Genomic DNA, 23,187 nt, shown 5'->3' with positions numbered 1-23,187 from the left:
GTTACCAGTCCAGTTTATTAACCAAGATGGCATAAAGTCTTGTTTAAGTATAGGTCTAGTCAAAATGCTGTGGTCTGTATGGTCCTTCTTTCTATCCTGGTGGCATGAATCGAGGGTTTATTTATAGCAACGGCCTCATTCATAACAGTGGGCTTTGCTATTGTGAAAACGAACATGGACAGTAACCAGGCAACTAACCGAGGAAGCCGTAGGAAATTAGACAAAAGGGCTTCAGTGTGCTTAGAGAATGCAAAGATGTTTTTATACTGTTCAGGATTTGATGCAACTTTTTTTTTCTTTCTGGAATCAAACAATTATGAAAAAATTAAAATCTGTCGAATAAATTACGTAGATAACAAGCTTATTACTAGGTTAACAACCAATTCCCACAAATTTTTGTATTTCCACTTGCGCGCCCCCTTTTTAACCAGCCATTCTCAGGGCCTCACAGCCAGAGGGGGCGCGGTCGGAGGGGGTGTGTTTGTGAGCAGGGAACAGGGCGGGGCTCCAAAAGCGGAAAAGGATGTACACGAAGACTTAGCCAGTACCGCCCACACACGAGGGGAGGGGACTTGAGGGCGGTGCTAATATTTTTCCCTATGTTAATTATCTATCAAATGTATTACCTAGCTCGCTAAATTACGGATATCTCGTCTTCGACACAGCGATGTGTAATGCAGCGGTAGTTCGATGATTTACACATTCTTTTCCAGAGTTTTCTGACGGTGTACCCACCGGATTTAGCTAGCACCTACTGCACAACTCGCAAAAACTTCCCGTCAGAGCAGAGACGCAGACAGAGAGAAGAGGCTGCGCAGGAAAAGGGAACGACATATCCAGTCAGCTAGCTAGAAAGTAAAGAGCTTGTAACGTTAGCAGATGAAAACACGATCTTTTGCACTAACGTTATTTACGAAGGATTGCAACGGCAAATAAACAAAACCCTCTGAATTATTTTTTTCTCGAAGCAGGAGTGGTTTAATCTCGCTGGCTAGCACTCCTTTGCAACTTTGCAACAGATTCCTGCAGCTTGCGTCGGTGTCAGCGTTTGATAATGAAAGCTAAGGGGATTTAATGGGACATTTGCTGCGATAGGACCCCCATCTATTTACTCTCTTTGGAGCCCTACTCGAATCTGACACAAGCGCTGTACACTACAGGGTGATCGGACGAATTACCACTCAGCCTGGGAAGGAGGGCAGCCCCCCGGCCCCCGGGGGTCTCCCCGGCCGGCTGCAGCAAAGCATGGCAGGAAATCTAAAGAAAGGCGGGGGGCTAATCGGGATGATGAAGGACGCTTTTCAGCCTCATCACCACCACCTTCATTCCCATAATCAGCCGGGGACCGTGGACAAAAAAACGGTGGAGAAATGTTGGAAACTTATGGACAAGGTTAGTGTAACGACTGTTCCGGGCAGAAAGCTGACACAAGCAGTGCCGCAGATAGCTAGCTTACGCTAGCTAGTAAGTTCACTGACTAATTATTTAGCTGGCTAGGATTTTGTGCCGCTAGCGCTAGCTAGCTATTTATTTAGCTGGACTAACACCAATTTACATTGTTGGCAGTAACCCAGCTAGCCAATGTAAACATGAACGTTTTGTCATAGCCTAACGTTAATTCTCTTAGCAATATCACAATGCACGTTTTATCTTTGTCATCGGGCATGCACATAGCCGACATTTAACTTTTCAGTTGTCTTGGCAGTCTGTTTTGTATGTAGACTAGAATTACTATTTCATTAATGTATGGACGTGGTCTAATGACGTTCACGAGCTCTAACTCTCATCACCATTTCTTCAAGCTACCTCTTGTACGTGTAGCTAATGTTAACTAATTTAGTTAACGTACAAGAAATAGCGAGTTAGCTTGTTACTTCTGTGAGCTCAACAGCTTGCACGCTGGCTCTTGAACAATAAATTGTTCAGTTAAATTACTGTACTAGGTTTTGCTAACAGCTAAGTTAATGTTGGGTAACTAAGTTACATGATTTATTGAAGTCGATGTCCTTGTGTTCGCATATATGCACGTACACCTCGTAATGTTAAATTCATCTTATGGCAGCCACTCAATTTAAAGCACTGCTGCAACAGCAGCGAATCAACATTTCAGAAAGCCAGTATAACGCTGGCGAAACTACTTACACAATATGCATCAATAGCTGTGAATATCTTAAAACGCAGCTTCACTTTGTGATTTAGCAGTATAGGTCGCATTGAGTTCATGTCAGAAAACCCTTCACTCTTACAGCATTTCGATTCATGTGAATCAGGTCCCAGATCGTACATATTATTGGTATAACTGTGATACGAGTGATTTAGCTTAATTCGTGTTAAATCAGTCGGGAATACATAAGGCTTCATTCACTCAAGGTCTCTCTTATTTAAAACATGTCCACTCGCCAGTTTATAACTGATAAATGTCATAAGGCAGTTGTTGTTTTAGTGGACTGACTACAGGTACAGTTCTGTGAATTTAAGTATTTCCAAGAAAATACATTATGCTGGTCCTGCACACAGTTCTGCTTTGGTTTGAACTTTGCATCTCTATATAGCAGAGATGGCATGAGTCGGGGTGTCTTTCTGGATACGTTAATAGCTTATAGATCATTACATTAAATGTGCACATATATTGACCCTCCACCCCTGTCACCGAAGCATGGTGTTAAAACTCTTATCATTTCTGTGTATTAATGGCTCATTGAAGAGATGAGCTTTTGCTCATACATTCAGGCAACATAATGAATGTCACTATCCTCCTCTCATTTTATCCTAGGTTTTTCATGACATTTCATGGGGGAAAATGAACCTGCGTTTTTTGTTTCATTTTCTTTTTCTGTTGTTGTTTAATATCTAGCATCTTTCTTCTCATCCAAGTAGTTGATTGGTGATCTCATTGTGAATGCTTTAGGCTTATCCCAAGAAAGTAACTTTTCAGATCTGAGGCCCAAGCTGACATTTCATGTGGTTATAACCAGGTGTCTGCAGGTGCCTGATCTCTACTGGTGCCATCTAGTATTTATTTTTGAGCCTTAAAGTTCTGTGTGTTTACCAGTGTTCCCAGTATTCATTTTGTTGGGAGACTGGCTGGTGTGTGTATTTATTTAATTGGCTGGGCTCATATCAAGTTCAGAGGCGGCTGCACTCTCTTGTGGCATGTTGGATTGTCCCCCACACTGACACACAGGGGAGGTTCATTGATCCCAGAATGAGGTGAGCCCAGGGAAATGTTGATAAGAAGTCGATCTTAGTCACTAAGGAAATGTATTTTCCTCCTGATGTTTCTGTACAGTCTGGAGGAATAATTAGCTGGCAGGTTAGCCTCCTGCCTGTTACCAGTGAAACCACCCACACACACCCTAAATGTTGCTTCCCAGTACACATAACTGCTGCTCTGCTACAATGGAGAATAATTATTTTGTAAAATGTTGACAAAAATAAAAAAGATTTTGAAGATTTAGCAGATGCCTTGCATTGTGGTAATTGCTCATGCTCTTTTTATACCAGGTAGGTACGTTTTTGTGCAAGAACTGTTGAGGACTTTACCCGAGTAGTACCACAAAGTTTGACGCTGAAGTCCTGGCCTTACAATGTAGCCATACTTATAACTGGAAGAGGAAGTGGAAAAAGAGAGAACTAGAAACTAGCCTAGGTTTTGGTAATTGATTAGCTGTCATGGTTGGTTGCCCTTTGTAGATCTACTAAGTGACTTGCAGCACAAAATCTAACCCTGTTTTAACCTGTGGGATCAGGTTAAGATGCGTGCTAAGGTAACCCTTTGGTGGTGGTTGAGATGAGGCTCACATTTCATTATTTATAATGAAGTACTTGCAGGCTTGAAAAGCTGCTCTCCATAATTGTAAAAATCTCGGAGGAATGTTAGCATTTAAAGTTACAAAGGAACACTCTCCATCAGTTTACACTGCTACTGAATCAGTCACAACAGCCGGATGCACACATTACAAGCTAAGCTCTCCAAGGGCCAATATAATAAAAATAGGCTACTCCCTTACAGGGCCAAGTCAGGAACATTGCAGTGGCTGACTTCAGCTGCCTTCACAGCAAAGGAGTTTTTTCCTCATAGAGGCAAATTAAATGTCACTGAATGCAGCCCCATGAGATTATATTAATCTTTTTCATAGTCTCTTTTTCTCTTGGTGTACTGTGCTTCTAGTTGCTTATGAAATGCACTCTGCAAATCAAGTGCATATAGAAATAATTTTAACAGGTTTCAGTGAGTATACTGAAAATGGCACCACAATGTCTTACTTTAGTCAAGTCAGTCTTATGATTTCATTCGTCCACTTACATAGAAGCAAACTGTAATGTTTTATAAACCTGTTAACATGTGCCTGAAAAACCAAACCAAGTCCTTGATGGTTTAGTTAAACTAGAAAGTTTGGACAGGCACTAAGTAAAAGTCCATTCTTGCTCCACAACTAAGGTGTGATACTCATCATTTGGTCACTGGTCATTTGGGTTTTTTCATATATATGTGTAAAATTAAGTGAGACAAGCATCACACTGATAGAATCATGCCAAGAATCTTGCATTTTGTACATAAAGTAGGCCTACATTTTGAAAGCTAATGCAATCCAAGTCCATGCTGGGTTTAAACTGCACTATGCTTAAAAAAGTGGTACAAATGAACTAAAAGTTGTTTGTACTTCAGGCTGGCTAGTTGATGGATTGAAAAATCATTTTGAATAATTAAAAAAATGATGTGATAAAAGGAACATTGAACCTTGGTGAGTCTAATAATGATAAAGGCTTCTTTCATATCGACTATAGCATCGTGAAAATGCAGATTTTTGATGAATGTTACTGTTTTGTTAATTAAAAATGTTTTTGTGATCTAATTTTTATTAGGATAAACCAAACAATATAGCCTATACACAGACCAGTTCAATACGTAGAAGACAAAAAACCCCACAAGGTGGACAGTGCGGTGAATCATCATGATACATGTTATCAAGCTGCTACTGATTGTGATGTTCTCAAATAAATTTGTATAACACAACTATACTAATATATACCAACCTAGAAAGAAAATAATATACATACATATATACACATACATACATATACATATTTACACATATGTATGTATAATATTCATACGCTCAATGAGGAAGCCCAACCTACTGTACAATATGTTGATAAGCTACAAGATGATACACAACACAGGAATATCAGCCTGCCAGAAACCTCAGCCCTTATTCGTGTTGCTACTAATTTTTTGGTAGCGGTTAAACCGGCTAGGACAATGCAACGACAAGGAATCGAAAATGACATTTTGAGTCATCATTTAGCAAAAACAAAGCGAAGGGGAAAGGTACATTCTTCCCAGTTATCAATGATAATGCTGATGCCACAGAGTACCAAAACGCATCAGACCATCAGAACAATCTCACATCATATGCACAAATGTATCTGGAGTTCCTTGGGACAGAAAAGACAGCAAGAATGATTTGGTGAAAACTGAACTTTGGGGTGAGATTTGTTCGCATAACATAATAAGTTGTAATGTATCATTTGGTGATCTGGGTTTCTGCAGGCAAGCCAGATATTGGGCTCAACCCTAGACCAGTTAATATTAGCAATACTTAGATCATTACTCAGAATTCTGCAAACTGCCAGTTGTTGTGAAATTGTCTGAGTGAGTAGAGACTCAAGTTTAGAGACAAGACCAAATTGAGTGCCGGATGTGTAAATTCTAAGCATAGGATGGCTGTCAATTTTAGAGCCGCAGGGAACTCCATTGGTATTGAGCTCCGCTCTAAATTGTAAACAGAAAAAGATAGTGGTACCAGATATATTCTATGATTCTTTTATATCCTGGAAAGCTCTGAGTTTTTATCTGGTAAAACATCCAGTTGGATATTGATACATTTTTCTAACCAGCAAGGGAAAGATATTGGCTTACCACCCACTGTAATTGAGTAATTATTGAACAGTGGACGATGAAGATGATATTTCAGGGGAGAGTCTGAAATTTTATCAAAGAACCACCAAACCATAATTTTCTGAGAATAATGAAGCCAAATTAGACAAACAGAGCTTTTGTGGAATGTTGGAATACACCACATCTTGTAGTCAATGAGCTTTGACTTTGTATTCTTATAGGCTATAGGGTACCTTGTATTATGAGCTTTGGGATCGAGTCTTGTATTCAGTGCTTGCATGGTGTAGGACCAGAAATAAAATTAGGTCATTTTTGCCCCTGTGTGTTTCTTGAGCATTGAAGTATAGAAAACTTCATTTGTGGGGATGTATTATTCCAAATGAATTTAGTGATTGCGGGGTGAAGTTTATTCCAATGGCCTGCTGAAGGAGAAAGAGGTATCATTGAACTAATGAAGTTAATCCTCGTCATTATGTTCATCTTGACCACAGAGACGCCTACGTGAATGGCTTGAGGGATCAATGACCACCTTGTTAGGTCGGCTAGTATTGAATTTAGTGTTCTGTCATAGTTTTCCGTGGTGATATTATTGATAGAAGTGCAAATTCCCAGCCCAAGGTAGTGGAATTGTTTGTTTATGTGAATATCAGTATAAAGGTTTTCAGAGTTCACTGCATTATTCAGAGGAAGGAAAGCTGACTTAGACCAATTTATCTTGTAGCCTGAGATGTTTCCAAAATTTGAGAATATTGTAAAGATGAGTGGAGAGATTATTGACATACAGAAGCAAATCATCTGCATACAGAGATAGATGGTGACTAGTGTTGTACAGAGAAATGGAAATAGCTGTTTTCTGTAATGTTATTGATTTGTTTTGTTTGTTTTCTTGTAACAGTTGTTTCGATATCTATAAACTAGTAGATGCTTCCACAAACTGTCAGGCTGCAATGTGTGTACAGCAGCGTCTGCTTGAGAGGCAGGGATTAACGGTCTCCTCCCGACCGGTAGTTTTTTATGGAAATCAGAACCGCAAATCCCAGTTTTCTATGGCTAGGGTTTCAGGCTTAAATGCAGCCATGACCATCATGTTTGAATTTGGCCATGTGATTGATAAGCGGAATATGAATTAGCTTGGCAAAAAATAAAATGACATATGCATTAAAATGTATAATTGCTCAGGGAATCTCCAAAAAGAATAAATGGGATTGTGCGTCACAGTTCATTGAAATGCACTGTAAATGTGCTCAGCATTATCCCTTTATGTTACTCCTCTACTTGATTAAAGCAATATTGCTTCTCTCTGGTATCTTGTGTGCCAGTTGATCCATATGTTTGAAGTGTGTTTGAAAATATTATCTACCTAGGGAACATGTGTAACTGTACATACCGGCACATACCAATGCCATTTCTGTCTAACTGGGTTGATTGATTAATACTTGTACTATATGGCTTTTTCTCATCATCGAACACTTTTATGTGCCAGTTGGCGGTGTTGTCTAATGGTTAAGGAACCGGGCTTGTAAACCGGAAGTTGCATGTTTGGTTCTCTGTGGGGCACTGGTATTGCATTCTTGAGCAACATACTTGACCTCAATACCTTTAGTAAGCATCTAGCTGTATACATTGATTACATTTAAAATATGAGCTCTACGTGTCTGGTTTAGAGTGTCTCTTAAATGCCTAAATGTAAAATGCAATGTGAATATTGTGGTCTTTTGTCCAACCGAAGAGTGCCTTTTTCTCTGTCCTCTGTGTTCTGGGCCTCCAAGGGGATGCTGGAGGAGGTGCCAGCCCTCAGAGTCCCAGGAAACATCTGCATGTGTGCATACTTTTCATTCTGGGTGGCCCTCTTTCTGTCTGTCTGTAAGGATGTATGCATGTTCTCATAGACTGGAACAGAATGACCTAAAGGCCTTTTCTTCATTGGATGTACTGTTGCCTCTCTATGATGTCACCAACTGTCTCTGCTCATACATTGGGTGGCCTATGAACTTTCTGTAATGTCATTAAATCCCCCCCAACACCAAGTCACAGCTGGCGCCAGAACTGGCTGAAAACAGATATAGTGGTATTGGTCTACATTCAGTGGTCAGACGTAGTGTCTTCTGTGGATCAGTGAATCTTGTCCATGCAGTGGTTAACGAAAGAAAGAAATGCTGAGATAACATATCAGGAGTGATGTGACAGACTCTGAGAGTTCTGGTTTCCACATCACTGAGCATTAAATGGCAAATTCAGCACAGCTGGTCTTTCTGAAAAACCATTTAACTGCAAAACCATGAACATTTGAATTTAATTGTAATTGCAACAGTCAAGCAGCACCAAATTAAAGTATTTTCCAGCAGGTCTGCCTGTTCTCGAATCGTCATGGAGCCCGGAAGAACTCTGTAGGTAGTGGGTCTTTCAGCACAAACAAGGAGGCGATCAGTGCATAGTCTCACTTGTGAATAAATATCTCTTGCAAGGGCACGGAAATACAAATCCAATGAAGGTCCATTTCCTCAATCACCAGATTCTGTCCGGCATCCATTAATCATGTGGCTGTGACTGCCGCGCACTTTGAGAAGTGCGTTATGTGTCCGTTTGTTTCGAATAAAACTCGGTTCGGGGCTAATGCGTGTGCCGGGAAGGATGTGTTTGTTTTTTGGCGGCATAGCCTTTTGATGAGGCGGACGGTTTACCTCTCGGCTGGAAGCCTTCCAAATTTTTTATAATGACTGTTATTTATTCCTTTGTCGGAAGCTGTTATCCTGAGGGGCTCATAAGACAGCCATAGCACGATGCAGTCAATGCACAGCATTAGAACAAAGATGATGGTACAGAAAAGGAATAGCTGAATTATAAGTAACATCGGTAAAAAAGGGTCTAGCTAAAAAAACAAGAAGGAAATGAATGGCAGCAAGATAAGTGTGTAACCAATCTGATACAAGTCGGTTCCTTTTTTTGTTGGTTGCTAACTTTAAACATTTAAGCCTTGTTTTCTGTACTTTCTGTCACTGCCTGGTCTGCAGTGTATACATCTCATAAATCGGCTATTAGGAAAACAGGGGAGTGGCTATAATTAATATAGCCTGGGTTTAGAGGTTCTCTATTTGCAGGAATTTATGGTTGTTTTCAGTGTTGTAGACTTTTCAACAAGTGCTTTGTCACCAGTACACAGAAGTCACCCCAGCAGCGAAACACGCATACACGTTGCTAAATCTGAAAGCGCAGCCAACCGCACGGTCACAAAGAGAAGTCTGTGAGAACAAGGGAGGGAGCAGACTTCCGTGGTGAAGAAGGTTTTAGTTACAGGAAGTGACTGTGAATCATCTCCCAATTACTTGCAGTGAGCTCCTGCCAAAAACCTACAGTTTATCCTGTCTTGTCCACAGGTTTTCTGTGGCTGCTGGTAGAACAGGCGATTTGTGGGGAACCAGAACCAGCTCCTCTTATTGACAGGTGGTAGCAGCATGGCATTGTACAGCATTGCTTTTTATTTAGTGGCTTGTATTTTGTGCGCGACACAAGGCAAGGCAAGTTTATTTGTATTGCGCATTTCATACACAGAGGCAATTCAAAGTGCTTTACATAAAATAGATAAAAAGGAAAAAGCTAAAAAAAATAGTAAGCAGTCTTGGGATTTTACTTTAGGACAAAAGGACAAAAAGGTATTCAAAGTATCATATAGCCCTAGCGGCTGGGGAACCCATCCTGTTAAGGCACTGTTGTAGTGTATAGATGGGTCATATGGGCTTAATGCTAACATTTCTCTGGGAAGCCATGGTTCAGTTTGGCTGGGATGACAGCATCTCATTAGAGACCCCAAAATACCAAAATAAATAAATAAATGTGTGGTGTATTTACATTTTGTTTTAATTTAAGCAGAGTTTGACTTGGCTGCACTGGGCAGCTACACATGAAGTGTCTTCCTCTGACTCATGTCTGTACTTGCCTGACTTACGAACTGCAGTGTGATGACAAGTAGGAGGAGGCCTGTTTACTCAAGTAAATAAGCACTTTCTGGTCGATTCTAAATCTTATAAGGAAGCAATATAATTAGAAAATCAGATTTTTTTTGTCTAATGAAAATTACAAGGCACAAACAAAATACATAAATAAGTAGGCTAATTGTCACATTGTGTGTGTGTGTGCATGCATGTGTGGCACAAGGGTTTTTATGTATAGTTGCCCATTCATATGTGGTGTATTTACATTTTGTTTTAATTTAAGCAGAGTTTGACTAGGCCGCACCATTAGCCCCCTAAGAATCATAAATAACCCACTAGAAATCGATGCAGAAATCGAAAAAGCAAAGTATATTGGTATGCATTGTAACTTAACTTAATCTTACAACTTATTGTGTCGCCACAGCAGTAATTTTACAAAATGTCACAAGTTGATCAATAGTTATCTTTTTAACTAACCTGATGTATTCATATAGTAATTAAGAAATAATGTTGACGTTATGTCTTATATTAATGTAACTTTGTCAACTTTGTAACCTAGCTAGCTTCACAGGAGGATAACACTGTTACCTTGAGGACTAGCTAGCCCGTTGCTCATCTAGCCATTAGCTCCAAGTATGATATCCCAGGCCAGCTCACCAGTTTTAATCTTTTTATTCTTTTCTGGTGAGAAATGCTACACATACTCATAAACATTTCTGTGTTTCACGCCAATAACCCTGCTAAAAGGCCAAAATATCATGAAAATGTTTTAATAAATACATTTTATCAATGGTTTGTTAAAATAGCTATCATCTTAGCAGTAGCGTTAGCACTAGCAAGTGAATCCTGATATATGGAAAAAGGAAAGTGTGGAGAAGGAAAGGAACTGCTCATGATCCAAAGAATCCCCCTTATCTGTGAAACTTGGTGAAGGTAGTGTTATGGCATGGGCATGTATGCTGCAAAACAACAAAAAGTGTGTCACTGTCCAAATACTCATAGACTACACTATATATGTATTTATAAACAAATGATGGCTTTATAATTTGTGTTTGGCTAAAATAAAACGAACAGTAACAGGTTGAGTTTGTTCACTCAAACACACTTTAAATAGAGCAATTGAGTTTCATTAAGTATGACTTATCAGAAAAACACAAGATACACATACAATCAACCGTTTAACTGTTTTTGCATTTTATGCTGTAATGAGTATTCATTTCAAAGCACTTGAATGTTTGAGAATTTTCTGTATGATTCATAAATTTATTTCTTTTCAAAGCGATTTGCTTTGATGAAGATTAACAGTGCAAACACAGTCTAGGCTACTCTCTTTAGGCTAAATCGGCCTTGGATTAACATTGTTATTGACCAGACCGCAGTCGGGGGCTTATTCAGTTATTTCTGGCACGGTGCTCTGAAAATTCTCTGTGCCACCTCTAAGTGGGTCCACTACTGTAAAATGGGACCACGAAAAACATGCTAAAGCAATTGCAAGGACAAATCAGCTCGTCCTCCTGTAGAGAAAATTGTAAAATGTTGCGCCCCTAATGAGAAACACAGGCCGAGATCACCTGCTTTTAAAATGCTGCTGGAGGTTGCAGATGGAGCTGATGGAGAAAATGTTTGGTCATTCCAAATTTGGAGCAATTAGAGAAAAATAATGATAATATATATATTTTTAAGTATCGCATAGCCTCAAAGAAAAGAGGATTTGGTTTCTCTGTATATGCTGTCTATAGTTTTCCATGGCGTGCATTGCATAATTTAAGGCCAATAATATTTCTTCTCAAGCTGAAGTGTGCCTCCAACTTTTTACAGTGTTTCTCTTCATTGCTCTCCCACCCCCTGCTGTTGTCATGGTCTTTTCTGGAGTTCAGCTCATCCGTGTTATCGGGGTAGTGCAGTAAATTTTGGGCCCTTATTGATTTCCACGACAACACCTCGCATGCTGAGCGTTTAATCTAACTGACTTTTCTCACAATGTGATGTCCGCGTGCATAATTTGATGTTTCACTGAAGTGACCCAGGTACTCCAATAGGGTTTCTCTAACCACTCCCGTCTCCTTTGCTCCTCCCCCCCAGGTGGTCCGACTTTGCCAGAACCCAAAGCTGGCGCTGAAGAACAGCCCGCCCTACATCCTGGACCTGCTGCCAGACACCTACCAGCACCTGCGCACTATCCTGTCCCGCTACGAGGGCAAGATGGAGACTCTGGGCGAGAACGAGTACTTCCGCGTCTTCATGGAGAACCTGACCAAGAAGACCAAGCAGACCATCAGCCTGTTCAAGGAGGGCAGGGAACGCATGTACGAGGAGAACACCCAGCCCAGGTAACGGACAGGGGAAAGGGTGCTCTCTATGCCTTTATTTGCCATTTATGCTTTATTGTTGCTGACAAGCAAGTTTCTTCTGGGGATTAATAAAGTATCTATTGGTTGGAGGCTACTCCTGTGTTAAAGTAATATATGTGGAAAATTTATATCATATTTATGCAGTATAATTGATATATAAGTCAATATATATAAAAATGTGTTGGATAATATGCTATCCTTACATTGTGCTTGTGTTCCAAAACGCTTGTAATTACAGTCTGCTTAAACTGCATTCTTAGGAAGCGCACATTAATACGGTAATAAGCCTCATTTTTGTACTTTTGACTTTGCCATGAAGGTAGCGGCTCTGTTAGTGTCATCGGTTTAAAAAAAATTTGGTTTCATCAGCACCTAATCACGACAAGGTGCTGGCTCCTGAACAAGCAAGCATAAGATTGTGAATTACAGGTTACAGTATATTTGTTCTTGATGTATTGCCTTGCTTTCTTGGAGTTTGCGTTGTTGTCCAGCATGATTGATCTATTTTGTTTCATCTTGCTGCCGTCTTGTAATAGATCTCAGCAGGACATCTTTGTTAGGTTTTTACAAAAATAAAAAAAGAAACGCTATGCTACAATGCACGCTTACTTAGCAGACATCCTCATGCAGGGCTGTCAGTCTGATTTACATTGCTCGCCACGGCACACGCTGTGCTTTTATTCAAATGGTGTGCGCTGAAGCTCTTTGGGGTAAATGTCATGCTCAAGGCAGCCTTGTCCGTGCCTGTTCCCGGCTTCCGCCTCCTCGTGTGATTCGAGCCTACAACCTTCAATTTAGGCGAGTTCAGAAACCAGCAGAAACTGCTGCAGGAAGCACTCAGACGTAATGATTTATGTGATGTCACCCCTCCCAGCTGGACCCGCGGTACAGGGCTTCCTTTGTCCGGCTGCTGGACCTGGTCTTGGGTGTTGGCACCCGCATTTAACGATTAATGACGAAACGCCTCCACCTCCTCCCTCCCTCCCTGTGTGAAACGGAGTCAAGTCGTTACACACGGCCTGCTTTGCATTGCCTTCCTCTGCCCTGTGTCTATGCAAATCGGCCCGGTACCACGCCCCTCCCCCCCCCCAATGTCTGTGCGTTACAGGCTTGGAGAAAGGCGCAAGCGAAAACAGAACGCATCGGCGCACATCTGTGCTGCATCACCTTTCTCCGTACTCCGCAAACGCCTGCCTGCCTAAGAACAGGAACACCCTGCGTGAACTGAAGCCTTTCAATCTGCGGACACATGTTTTAGTGTGTGTGTGTTAGTGCGAGTGTGTGTGTGAGCATGTGTGTGAGCATGTGTGTGTGAGCATGTGTGTGTGAGCGTGTGTGTGTGAGCGCGTGTGTGTGTGAGCGCGTGTGTGTGTGAGCGTGTGTGTGTGTGAGCGTGTGTGTGTGTGAGCGTGTGTGTGTGAGCGTGTGTGTGTGAGCGTGTGTGTGTGAGCGTGTGTGTGTGAGCATGTGTGTGTGAGCGCGTGTGTGTGTGCGTGCAGGAGATGCGCCGCTGGGTTCTGTTAGTTTTCTCAGAATGCATGCCGCACTTCCGCTCTGCAGTGCCAAGCTGAGCGTCTGCAGCCCTGAGCCCTCTCTCATATATTTATCATTGAGTGTGTCGTGCTAAAATCGACAAGGCCCTCCTGTGTGAGTGAGTCATCCCTTTATCCATCCGTGAAAAGCATAATAAAGATTATAACACAGAGCCCCACATATAAGGAATACACTTTAGAATATTATAAATACAGTCCACATATCCAGTAGTTAATTGTTTGTCAATTCATGTTTAGCTCAGATATATTGTGAAATTGCATTCCTCATATTTTGTGTATCACACTTTCTATGACATGCAAAAGTATGAGGGTGTATTTTGGTGTACTCGTTATTGCATTTATTGTTATATGAAGTATTTAAGGAAGTACTGTATGCTCCTTGTATTCCTTGTAGTATGGATTTTTCCTTATAGTAGCATGCATTGTTTTTCCATTTTTCTCATTGAGCCATTGCGGCCAATTACACACGCACCCATTTTTCATACACAAAATGGCTGCAGGCTTCCCTTGGCCACTACTTCTAGTGTGGTGCAATGTCAGGGCCAGACCTGAGGCTATTTACAATGCCTGCACTGCTCTGCTGTGGTGTCTGTGGTCAGACAGGCAAACTGAAATAAACCGTGGGAGGTGTAGAGATGATGGGGTGTAGTATTTGTTGGAAATGAGAGAGAGAGAGAGAGTTGTGTTAACCTTGTGTTAACAGTGACACAGGGCTTGTGCGTCACCGACAGACCTCTTCCTGTTTCGTTCCGTCTCTGTCCACCCTGTGCAGGGCTAGGCTGCACACTGGTTTCCTGCGAACGCGTCGCTGTACCCCCATGCCACACGTACGCTAATCAGCGGACCCTTAAATACCTCACGCCCTTTGTTTGCACTACCCATGCCCATAGTCAGGGAAATTTGCCTTCCTTGCATATTTTCAGCTCATAAAATGATCTATAAATACGAGTAAATATTTACTGAAGCAGTTCAGCTGGGTGCCTTGCAGTGTCCAACATGAGATCTGGACATGCAACCATTCCATTATAAGTAAAGTTTCCTGCTTCCTACGCTGCTGCTGTGGACAGTCACCACACACATTTGACATAGATGCTTGGCCGGCTGCTGCACCCACAACTAGGCCCCTGTCCCACCGCACGCGTAAGTCACTAGCGTAGCTCTGTCACGAGAGTTTCCTTCTTTTATTTGTGGGTTAAATAAAAATAAAGCGGGGTATTGCTAATAGTAATGTGTTGCTAAATTTAGCCGCTGACCCCAGCCTTGATGCAGTGGCCCTCCTCATTCCTCCCGCTTCTGGCTTCCGGAGCAAATGTGCCTGCTGATGTCATTCCAGTGCTCCTAAGGCTGTGCACTGGTAAAAATATATGAGATCAGCAGTTTCTTATGCACTTCCCTTTAAAATATCTGTTTGAAGCTTGGAATACATGGGGTTTGGAGAAGGGGGTGTTCATGTGTGAAAATTTACCTGGGGAAGTCTTTAGATGGGTACGTTGGACACTGACAACAGGGTTTTTAAGAAAAAGTCAGGGTTTTCAACACAGTGTGTGGTTTTTAAAAATCTGGCAGATGTGACATGGCTGATGTTCAGTCAGTTTTTCATGCTTCTCATTATAGCTGAATCCTGCTGAGACAGTAGACCCCCATGGTGAGCAGTCGCAGACACTGCAATAAGGCTGTCTCTCTTTTTATCTCTATTCCGTTCGATGCGGAAATAATCTGTAGCATTTACACAGGAAACTCAATTAATTTGTTTTCAGGGAGCAAACTTTGTTATTCAAAATATACCTTTGTTGAATGAGTCTCTGTCACATGAGTATGCGTGCATGCGCATAAAGGTGTCTTTTTTTCACACAAAGGGATTAGGCTTGTGTTCTGTGGTGGGGAAGGGAGTTTTTAAGCGTTGCTTGTCACTAGTCCATGCATCTAAAACAAGCATCTTTCAGAACTTTTTTCCTTCCTGTAATCTGTATATAAATTTTGGTTTTTTCCCATTCAGGCTTGCAGAAATTTATAACTGCTAATCCTAGCACATACAGCCAAACAGGATGTAGAAACATGTCGGTGCACTTTCAGGCATGTTGTGTCTCCTGGTTAGCTACGGCTCTTGATTTATCGTGTTTTTTTTAATTGTCCTCTGAGGTTTGTGGAGTTGGCTGGTCTGAACTCAAGGTGGATTTATGCTTCTTGCAGAAGTTGGCACACACAAGCTCCTGCGTCCACGATGATGTAATTGCGACTGAAAAGTCCACACGGCCTCTTCGTGTGCCTCTCAGAATCTGAATTTAAAATATATAAATATTATTTATATATACAGAGGGTGCAATATATGGAAAAAATGGAATGGGATGTTTTTGGCGCATGCATAAAAGCAACGTCTCAACCTGAGTGGTTACCCTGTGACGAGTTAGCTAGCTTTAAATTAGCCACGCGCAGAGGCAGAGAAGCAGGGCCCTTTAATTCCACATCCTGGAGGTCTGTGGGCGGGGTTTCAGATGAGTTTAGTGCTGGGAGCGGTGTCTTTGTTGTTGCCCCCTCCTCCACCCCCCCTCACAGATGGGTTGATAACCAACTGAACACTCTGCCTGCTTTGTGCCAGAGATAACCGACCCCACCCGGATGTGGCAGGTACATGCATACCTGTTTGCTCCTCATTTGCTCGCGCTGGCCCACATGTGCGCCTACACACAAACGTTTTACGCGCGTGCATATTCGGTCACACACATGCACATTATCGCAATGACAGACAATCACACACACACACACACACACACACACACACATTCACACACCTGTTTCCTGTGAATTCAGGGAGGCCTCTGTGCAGCAGGAGTGTGGTGGGGAGGAGCAGACATCTTTTTTTTATTTTTTTTATCTTATCAGTGACTCAGACTCAAGGGTTAAGTTGAGGCTCCATGCACAGCTTTACTGGGCTAGAGTGCAGAGCGGGGGGAGTTCGCTGTGGCATCCTCTCCGTACAGAAGCGTCGCCGTAGCCAGACGTTACACAGATGTCCCTCTGAAGGCACGGCCCCGCGCTGAGGAGAAACCCCCCCCCCCCAGGCCGGGGGCTGTGAGAGCCGCTGAGGAGAGGGGGCGGTTTTGGCTGCGGAGAGGCATTATTCAGAAGAGCTCTGGGGAAAGGAGGGGTGATGGAAGGGTGTGGGGGGGGGGGATTTGGGGGGGCGTAAAAGCGTCCACTCTGAGGTCAGAAACAGTCCTAGTCCATGTGGGAAAGTAGGGGTCCCGGAGCCCTCCAGGGACAACTGTGGGGCTCGTCTGCAGTGGAGAGCAAGGGGGCGTCTCAGGGGCGAAACTGTTCCCCAAAAAAACAGAGGTACAATGGAGAAATTGTAAGGGAAAAAATTAACAAATTTTTTGGATACGTTTTCATTTCCGTTTTTTTAAAATCTACCTCTCTGTTTTATGGAGAAATTTAATAACTTTGAGCATACGATAAGATTAGCTGAATGTCAATATAGCTATAAAAAGGTTATTGTTTAAAATATGAATAAAAACAATGCTGAAACTTACTTGTCACGCACTAGTGCCATTCAGAGGGGTAGCCTACATGTTAGTAAAAATCCAATATAGAAGTGCTAAGACATTCATCAGAGCGCCAGTAGTCATTTCTGGCCGAAGTTCAGTGACTTAGGGCCACCTGTTAGCCCATTGGTTTCTCGCATTGTACTTCAGTCCTCCGCCAGCTAGAGGTCGCGATAGCCTCTTTGTCAAGCCCCTTCTCAAACAATTTAACTCATTTGCGTCACCTCAATAATCTTAAGTTGATGAAGTAATTGCCACTAATTAAGCACCAATGATGATTGACAGCGATATTGATAAGCGACAAGTGTCAAATTCAGTTTGATTAGGCCACTTACAACCTTGGGCATGCAGTATTTTTACATGTTAAGGATAGATTTTGTTAGTGGGAAATGCCCACATTAAAAATGAAAGCAGTTACAAAGCATGTAACTTGCACACGAAAAGTTACATTTTAAAAAAAGAAATAATGATTCAACTGATTATCTAATCATGGTCCTCGCTCAAGACCTTAAGTAGAATCAGGTGTCTTCGTGCTGGGCTAAAACAGAAACCTGCACCCACATCAGCCCTTTTCGGGTATGATAGGACACCCCTGATGTATGTAGGTGCATTGTTCTTTTAGCTGAAGTGATACTTAATCCTGGTCCTGGAGACCCACAGAGTCTGCTAGTTTTTGTTTTGTCTGCCGGGCTAGATGTGGTACATACAATCTAGACAAACGTTGAAAACCCAGCTAGATTTGATTGAAATGTAAAGTTTTATAGCTGGCTAGGACAGAGCCAGTAAAATCTGAACTAAATTAGGGCTAAATTAAGCTAACCTAGTCCTTTTATGTCAAGACATCTCTCAATGTAGACGTCTACCCCTGTAGATGTGTATATTCCATCTGTATCTGGGCTTGTGCTCACTGGGTAACATGGTGGATACAAGCCCCTGGTGCCCCTTCTTATAATAAATGAATAAAAGTATTTGTGTAGATAGATGGTACACAGGGGTTGAACCAAAAAAAGGTACTGTACCTTTTTCAGAGTGGTACCTTGTGGCAGTTTGTAGAGTTGTAATTGTAAGCGGCTAATCTGAAGCCCTCGCCTTCCCACAGCTTTCTTGTGGTCTGTGCAAAGCTGCTTCATTCAGAGTGTTGTGCTAGTGGGTGCACAGAGAGCCAGCTTCTCAGCCATGTACAACAGGTGTGTCTCACAGGAACATAACTGTGCCCCTGCATTATTTTTTTGCTGTTTAAGTGAATCGGTATGAAGTTCAGTATACAATTCATATGCATATATGAGTACGTATTTGTATGTATTTTGCAGTGACAAACAGGAGTTATACAAAACGCAATTATTCAGTGACACGTCGGTGGCTGTCTGATGGGAAATGGGTGAAGAAAGATTGTGCGATTGCATTTTCACAGTTTCCATTTCCCTCTTTTCTCTCACCCACCCCTACTGCTTCAGCTTCTCCTTGTTTGTGCAGCTAAATTTTCCACAATGGCTTGCTTAAGTCTTAGACCCCCCCCCCCCAAATTCCTTTTGTTAGCAAAATATTCAACATTACCTGTCAATTCACTTCAGTTTAAGTGTACAGATGGACACGTGGGACTTTTAGCAACCTGAGGAACTTGCATAAGCAGGGAAAAAGAACACAATTGTGTAGAGAGTAGACTTTCACCCAGTTTCTGGTTTTGATCCAACACTGAGAGGGGGGTGTTGCAGTTGAACTAAATTTTTTCTGTGTTAAATTATGTTCATATATTAATAATATGTCAAGTGACTATAGCACTGTTACTTTGTGACTGTCCACTTTAAAAATCAGTTTTTATCTAGTTTTTTCTTCTCACATAAAAAAGGCCTCACTATAACCAATAGGATAGATGCAGCATCCTCCTCCTTTCATTTGAGCATTCCCACTCTTGTTAAAAATGCAGTGCCAGCAGCATTTCTTTTTTCTGAAGGCCACAGTCCAAGATGTGCAGGCATTTTTCTGTTAGAAAGGTTACCCTGCAGGCTGCAGTGGAAGCGTCTGATTGGCCAGAGGAGTTGTGCATGCATAATGAGATGGATGCCTTTTCGACCTGAGCGACATTACAGCCCATGTGTCACCCTTCTTGGCAGCTGGTGTCAGTTGATACTGGTCCAGATTTAATTTCTGGTGAACTGCTTTTCTACAAAATACCAATCGTTAATCTGTAAGTGAAATAGCCTAAATCTGCACCACTCTTGTATGAATGTCAAAGAAACTCTAACCAGATATTAAGCCAGTGGCAGTAGAATCATTCATTAACTGCTATAAAAGTGATACAGGACCCCCTGCAGATTTCTGCATGTCAGTTAGAAATGTCATCAGCTTGGTTAAACAAATTAATTAGAAAATAAAATGGAAGGAAAAAGTTTTCACTCTAGACTTATCTGCACGAGGAAGTTGCACTCATTTTGCCTTGTCTAGGCTACTTCCTGAAAAAACATTTCTAAATCACATTATTACCCCACTTTTTAAATGAAATTCTGTCAAAGGAACCATTGTGCAAATGACTGTATGTAGCCTAGTTATACCGTGCTGCACTGTGGTTATGCCATTTCTTGTTTCATTGCTGTGACAAAACCCACTTTTGTACACTCTAAGCTTACTCCATAACATCTGTTGTTTCTGAGAATTAGAAACTTGCATCTAGGCCTAATAGGTTTCTCAACAATGAGATTTCCTGACGTTTGAAAAAGGATTTAAGTGGACTAAGTTTTATTTGGATGAAATAGGATGGAAAGTGTAATTTATCAGACTTTTATATAAACTTATATAGCTTAAATATATTGACCTATAACCTGATATTTTATTAGACTGAATATATAGGCTTGTGTATTGAACTCTTAAAAGTGTACTCTTTATTGAGGGCCATGGAGTGTATGGAACACAGAAATATGTGTGGGACAGGGGCGATGGGACTGCAGTGACCACTTAATTATTTATGTGGACTTTCAGCAGCCAGCCACTGTCGCAGTACTTGCGCATTCGTCAGAGGGAGTTTATAAGACTTTATTTTTGCTTGGCAATACTCATTTGAGCATTCCAGGGCAATACAAAAGGACCCTCGTGGCTTCTCCAAATACGAAAAAGTTATGCATTAAGGGAAGTGTAGTTCACATTGATTTTGGGGGGAAAATGGTGACAGCTTTTTGGAAACTAGCTTAATATGAAGCGGCTTTGCTGATACCTGGTTAATATGAACTGGCAATCACAAAGTGTTTACAATTAAATACAGTTATTTGCAGCTATCCTGTCACAGAAAGTGTAACCCCATTTGTGGTTTGTAGAATATCTAGTTTCCTGGATCGGAAAAGACAGTCTATTTTGGTCAAGCGTGCTATCTATGAAAAGGCCACTCTCACAGGGAGGGCCATTTAAGATGTTTTTTTCTGTTTTGGGGAGGGAGTGGAATTCAATTCTTGGTGAAATGAACACTGGGTTGGACTTGCTATGATATGCAGTTTTTTATCCTGTTGAACATTTGCAGAAGTGTGTGTGTGTGTCTGTGGCCCTACTTCTGTATGTTTGTGAGTGTTTGTGTGTGTCCTTGTGCCTGTATGTGAGTGCGTGTGCACGCGCGCATACACCCTCTTACTGGCTGTTTCCTGAAAGAGATCCTGTGTAGCGCCTGTGCATGTGTGTATGTTTGTGTGTGTGTGTATATGTGAGTGTTTGTGTGTGTGTGTATGTGAGTGTTTGTGTGTGTGTGTGTGTGTGTGTGTGTGTGTGTGTGTGTGTGTGTATATGTGAGTGTTTGTGTGTGTGCGTGTGTGTGTGTGGTGTGTGTATGTTGTGTGTTGTTTGTGTGTTTGTGTGTGTATGTAGGTTTGTGTGTGTGTGTGTGTGTGTGTGTGTGTGTGTGAGTGTGTGAGAGAGTGTTTTTGTGTGTGTGTGAGTGTTTGTGTTTGTGTGTGTGTGTGTGTGTGTGTGTGTCTTTGTGTGTATGTTTGTATGTGGATGTGTGCATGCACCCTCTTACAGTCTATTTCCTGAGAGAGATCCTGTGTGGCGCCTCTTCCGGTGTGTGTACTTCTGAAGCAAAGAGTGTGATAAAAAGGGGAAGGCAGTTTCCATTTGGTGACGTGGGTGCTGCTGCTTAGCTGTTGATTATTTGAAATTTGAAATGTGATGACTATATGTGTGGTTGCATGAATTGTGTAGTGTTCTCAGCTTGCTTGTTCATTTTGAACTGCATTTCTCTGCTAGAAGATCTCTTCTCTCTGAGTCGAGTTGTTGGAAGATTATTGTTGTAATTATTATTTTGATATGATCCCTGCATTTTCTTTGCAATTTGGGGAAAGCTGCTGTGTGAACATTCAAATTAAATTGAATTTGCCAAGTCTTTTAATGCAGTGCGCTGTAGCCACAACAATAGCAGTAGTGCTGCAGAGAGCTGGCTTGTGAGGCCATTCACAAAGCAAAGAGTAAGTCCTCATGTGACACAGTGATCTGATATACGAGCAGTTATGACTCCTCAAAAAGACTGCTTTTCCACCTCAGTCAAGGGGCGATCGTGGCCTCTCTTCTGGTTGCCCCTCTCTCTGTCTTTTTTGTTCACCCTCTTTTCTACACGCATATTTTGGACATTTATTTTTGAGAATGTAGGCAGGCAACAGGGAATTGTACATTGCGTGCACAAAGGTTAACTGGTATGCTAAGAGCGGACCTATGGTAGGGTGAGATTGCAAGTCCGGTACCAACGGTTGAAGAACTGAAGATTTGTTGGAGAGTAGAGACACCTAATGTGAGGGAAATTGTCACAAACAGACACTTGCCATATATAGGCTAGATGAGTGTTTCTCAGACCTTCTCCTTCTCAGACCTGCTCCTGGAGCCCCATTGCGTGTGCTCATTTTTGTCAAAGCCTTCAAGTTTTTGTCTTGATCAATTAAGGTTGTTGAAAATGTGTTCTACCATAATTGTGTGGTTAAACGTATTTGAACACGCTGCAGGTTTGGCTCATTGCCATTTGCTGTCAGTAAACTCTGTTTTACACAGATGGTTTTGGCAAATGAGACCCAACTCTTTTCACCTGTCAGTTTGTAACTGAATCAATGAAAAACTGAACCTTTTTTAAATGGAATTGTTTGTCATATATTACATAGAACATAGTAAAGCATAAGTTACTCTGACCGATTGAATTTCCTTGGTTGTGAATGTTATGTTTATTTTGAGGGCAGACAAAGCCGTTTCTGGCATAATGTGACATTAAGAGGATAAATCAACCGTCAGTAGATGTAAAAAGTCTAATTAAGCGCAGTTAGCACTCTGCTTTCTGGCCGGCTCATGGCTCGTGACGAGCCGTCGCACTGGCGAAGTGGCATGGTGGATTCTGACGCACCTCAGCCCGTTTCGGTCATTTGACAACTCGCTGTGCGCCAAAGTGGGAGGGGAGGTGCTGCTGGGGGTGTGACTGTGAAGATCGAGCAGTGCACTGCTATTTTGGTGCCAGCGTGGTTTGAGATTCACGCCTACCCCACCCGACGGCTCAGGCCAGGCCGATGGCACAAGTCGCAGTTCAGCATACAGCAAGTTGTTAATTTTGGGATTTTTCTATCAATGCGCCACGTTCAATACCTGTTCAAAAGCCAGTCAATCGTTGTTAAAGGAAAAATGCGTACTTTGCATTTCTTGTTCTGTTTAATAACATTAATTCCTGTATTTAGGCATTTCTAATTGTTTATTGCTGTTCTTCTACTGCACTGTGGTCCTGGTGGTACTGTTTTCCTTTTTTTTTTCTTCTTACACCTGTCTCTAATGTGAAGAAGGACAATAAAGGCAGCTTGAACTTAAACAATCTTTTAATTATGTGAATGTAGTTAAAGTGATAGAATCATGCATTGACTGCATCAGTTATTTCCTCCCAAGCTAATTTAACATCATCTGGTAGCA

At 41.7% G+C, this 23,187-nt stretch overlaps 1 protein-coding gene across 5 annotated transcripts in view; it reads left to right on the top strand.

Annotated features, from left to right (window-relative positions):
• Positions 1 to 550: 550 nt before the first annotated feature.
• LOC135263213 (E3 ubiquitin-protein ligase CBL-like) overlaps positions 551 to 23,187 on the top strand; it is a 41,716-nt gene continuing 19,079 nt past the window's right edge. For all 5 annotated transcript variants that reach the window (XR_010332415.1, XM_064350943.1, XM_064350941.1 and 2 more), the window contains exons 1-2: positions 551 to 1,392; positions 11,914 to 12,161. Coding sequence is in view for 4 of the 5 variants with exons in the window: in XM_064350943.1 (XP_064207013.1) it covers positions 1,246 to 1,392; positions 11,914 to 12,161 (395 nt within the window). In the remaining variant the exon portion in view is untranslated. The remainder of the gene's footprint in view (positions 1,393 to 11,913; positions 12,162 to 23,187) is intronic.

Source organism: Anguilla rostrata, chromosome 9 (assembly GCF_018555375.3).
Source record: "Anguilla rostrata isolate EN2019 chromosome 9, ASM1855537v3, whole genome shotgun sequence".
Lineage (NCBI taxonomy): Eukaryota > Metazoa > Chordata > Actinopteri > Anguilliformes > Anguillidae > Anguilla > Anguilla rostrata.
Note: the sequence above shows the minus strand (reverse complement) of the source record. Positions and strands in the feature narration are given on the sequence as shown.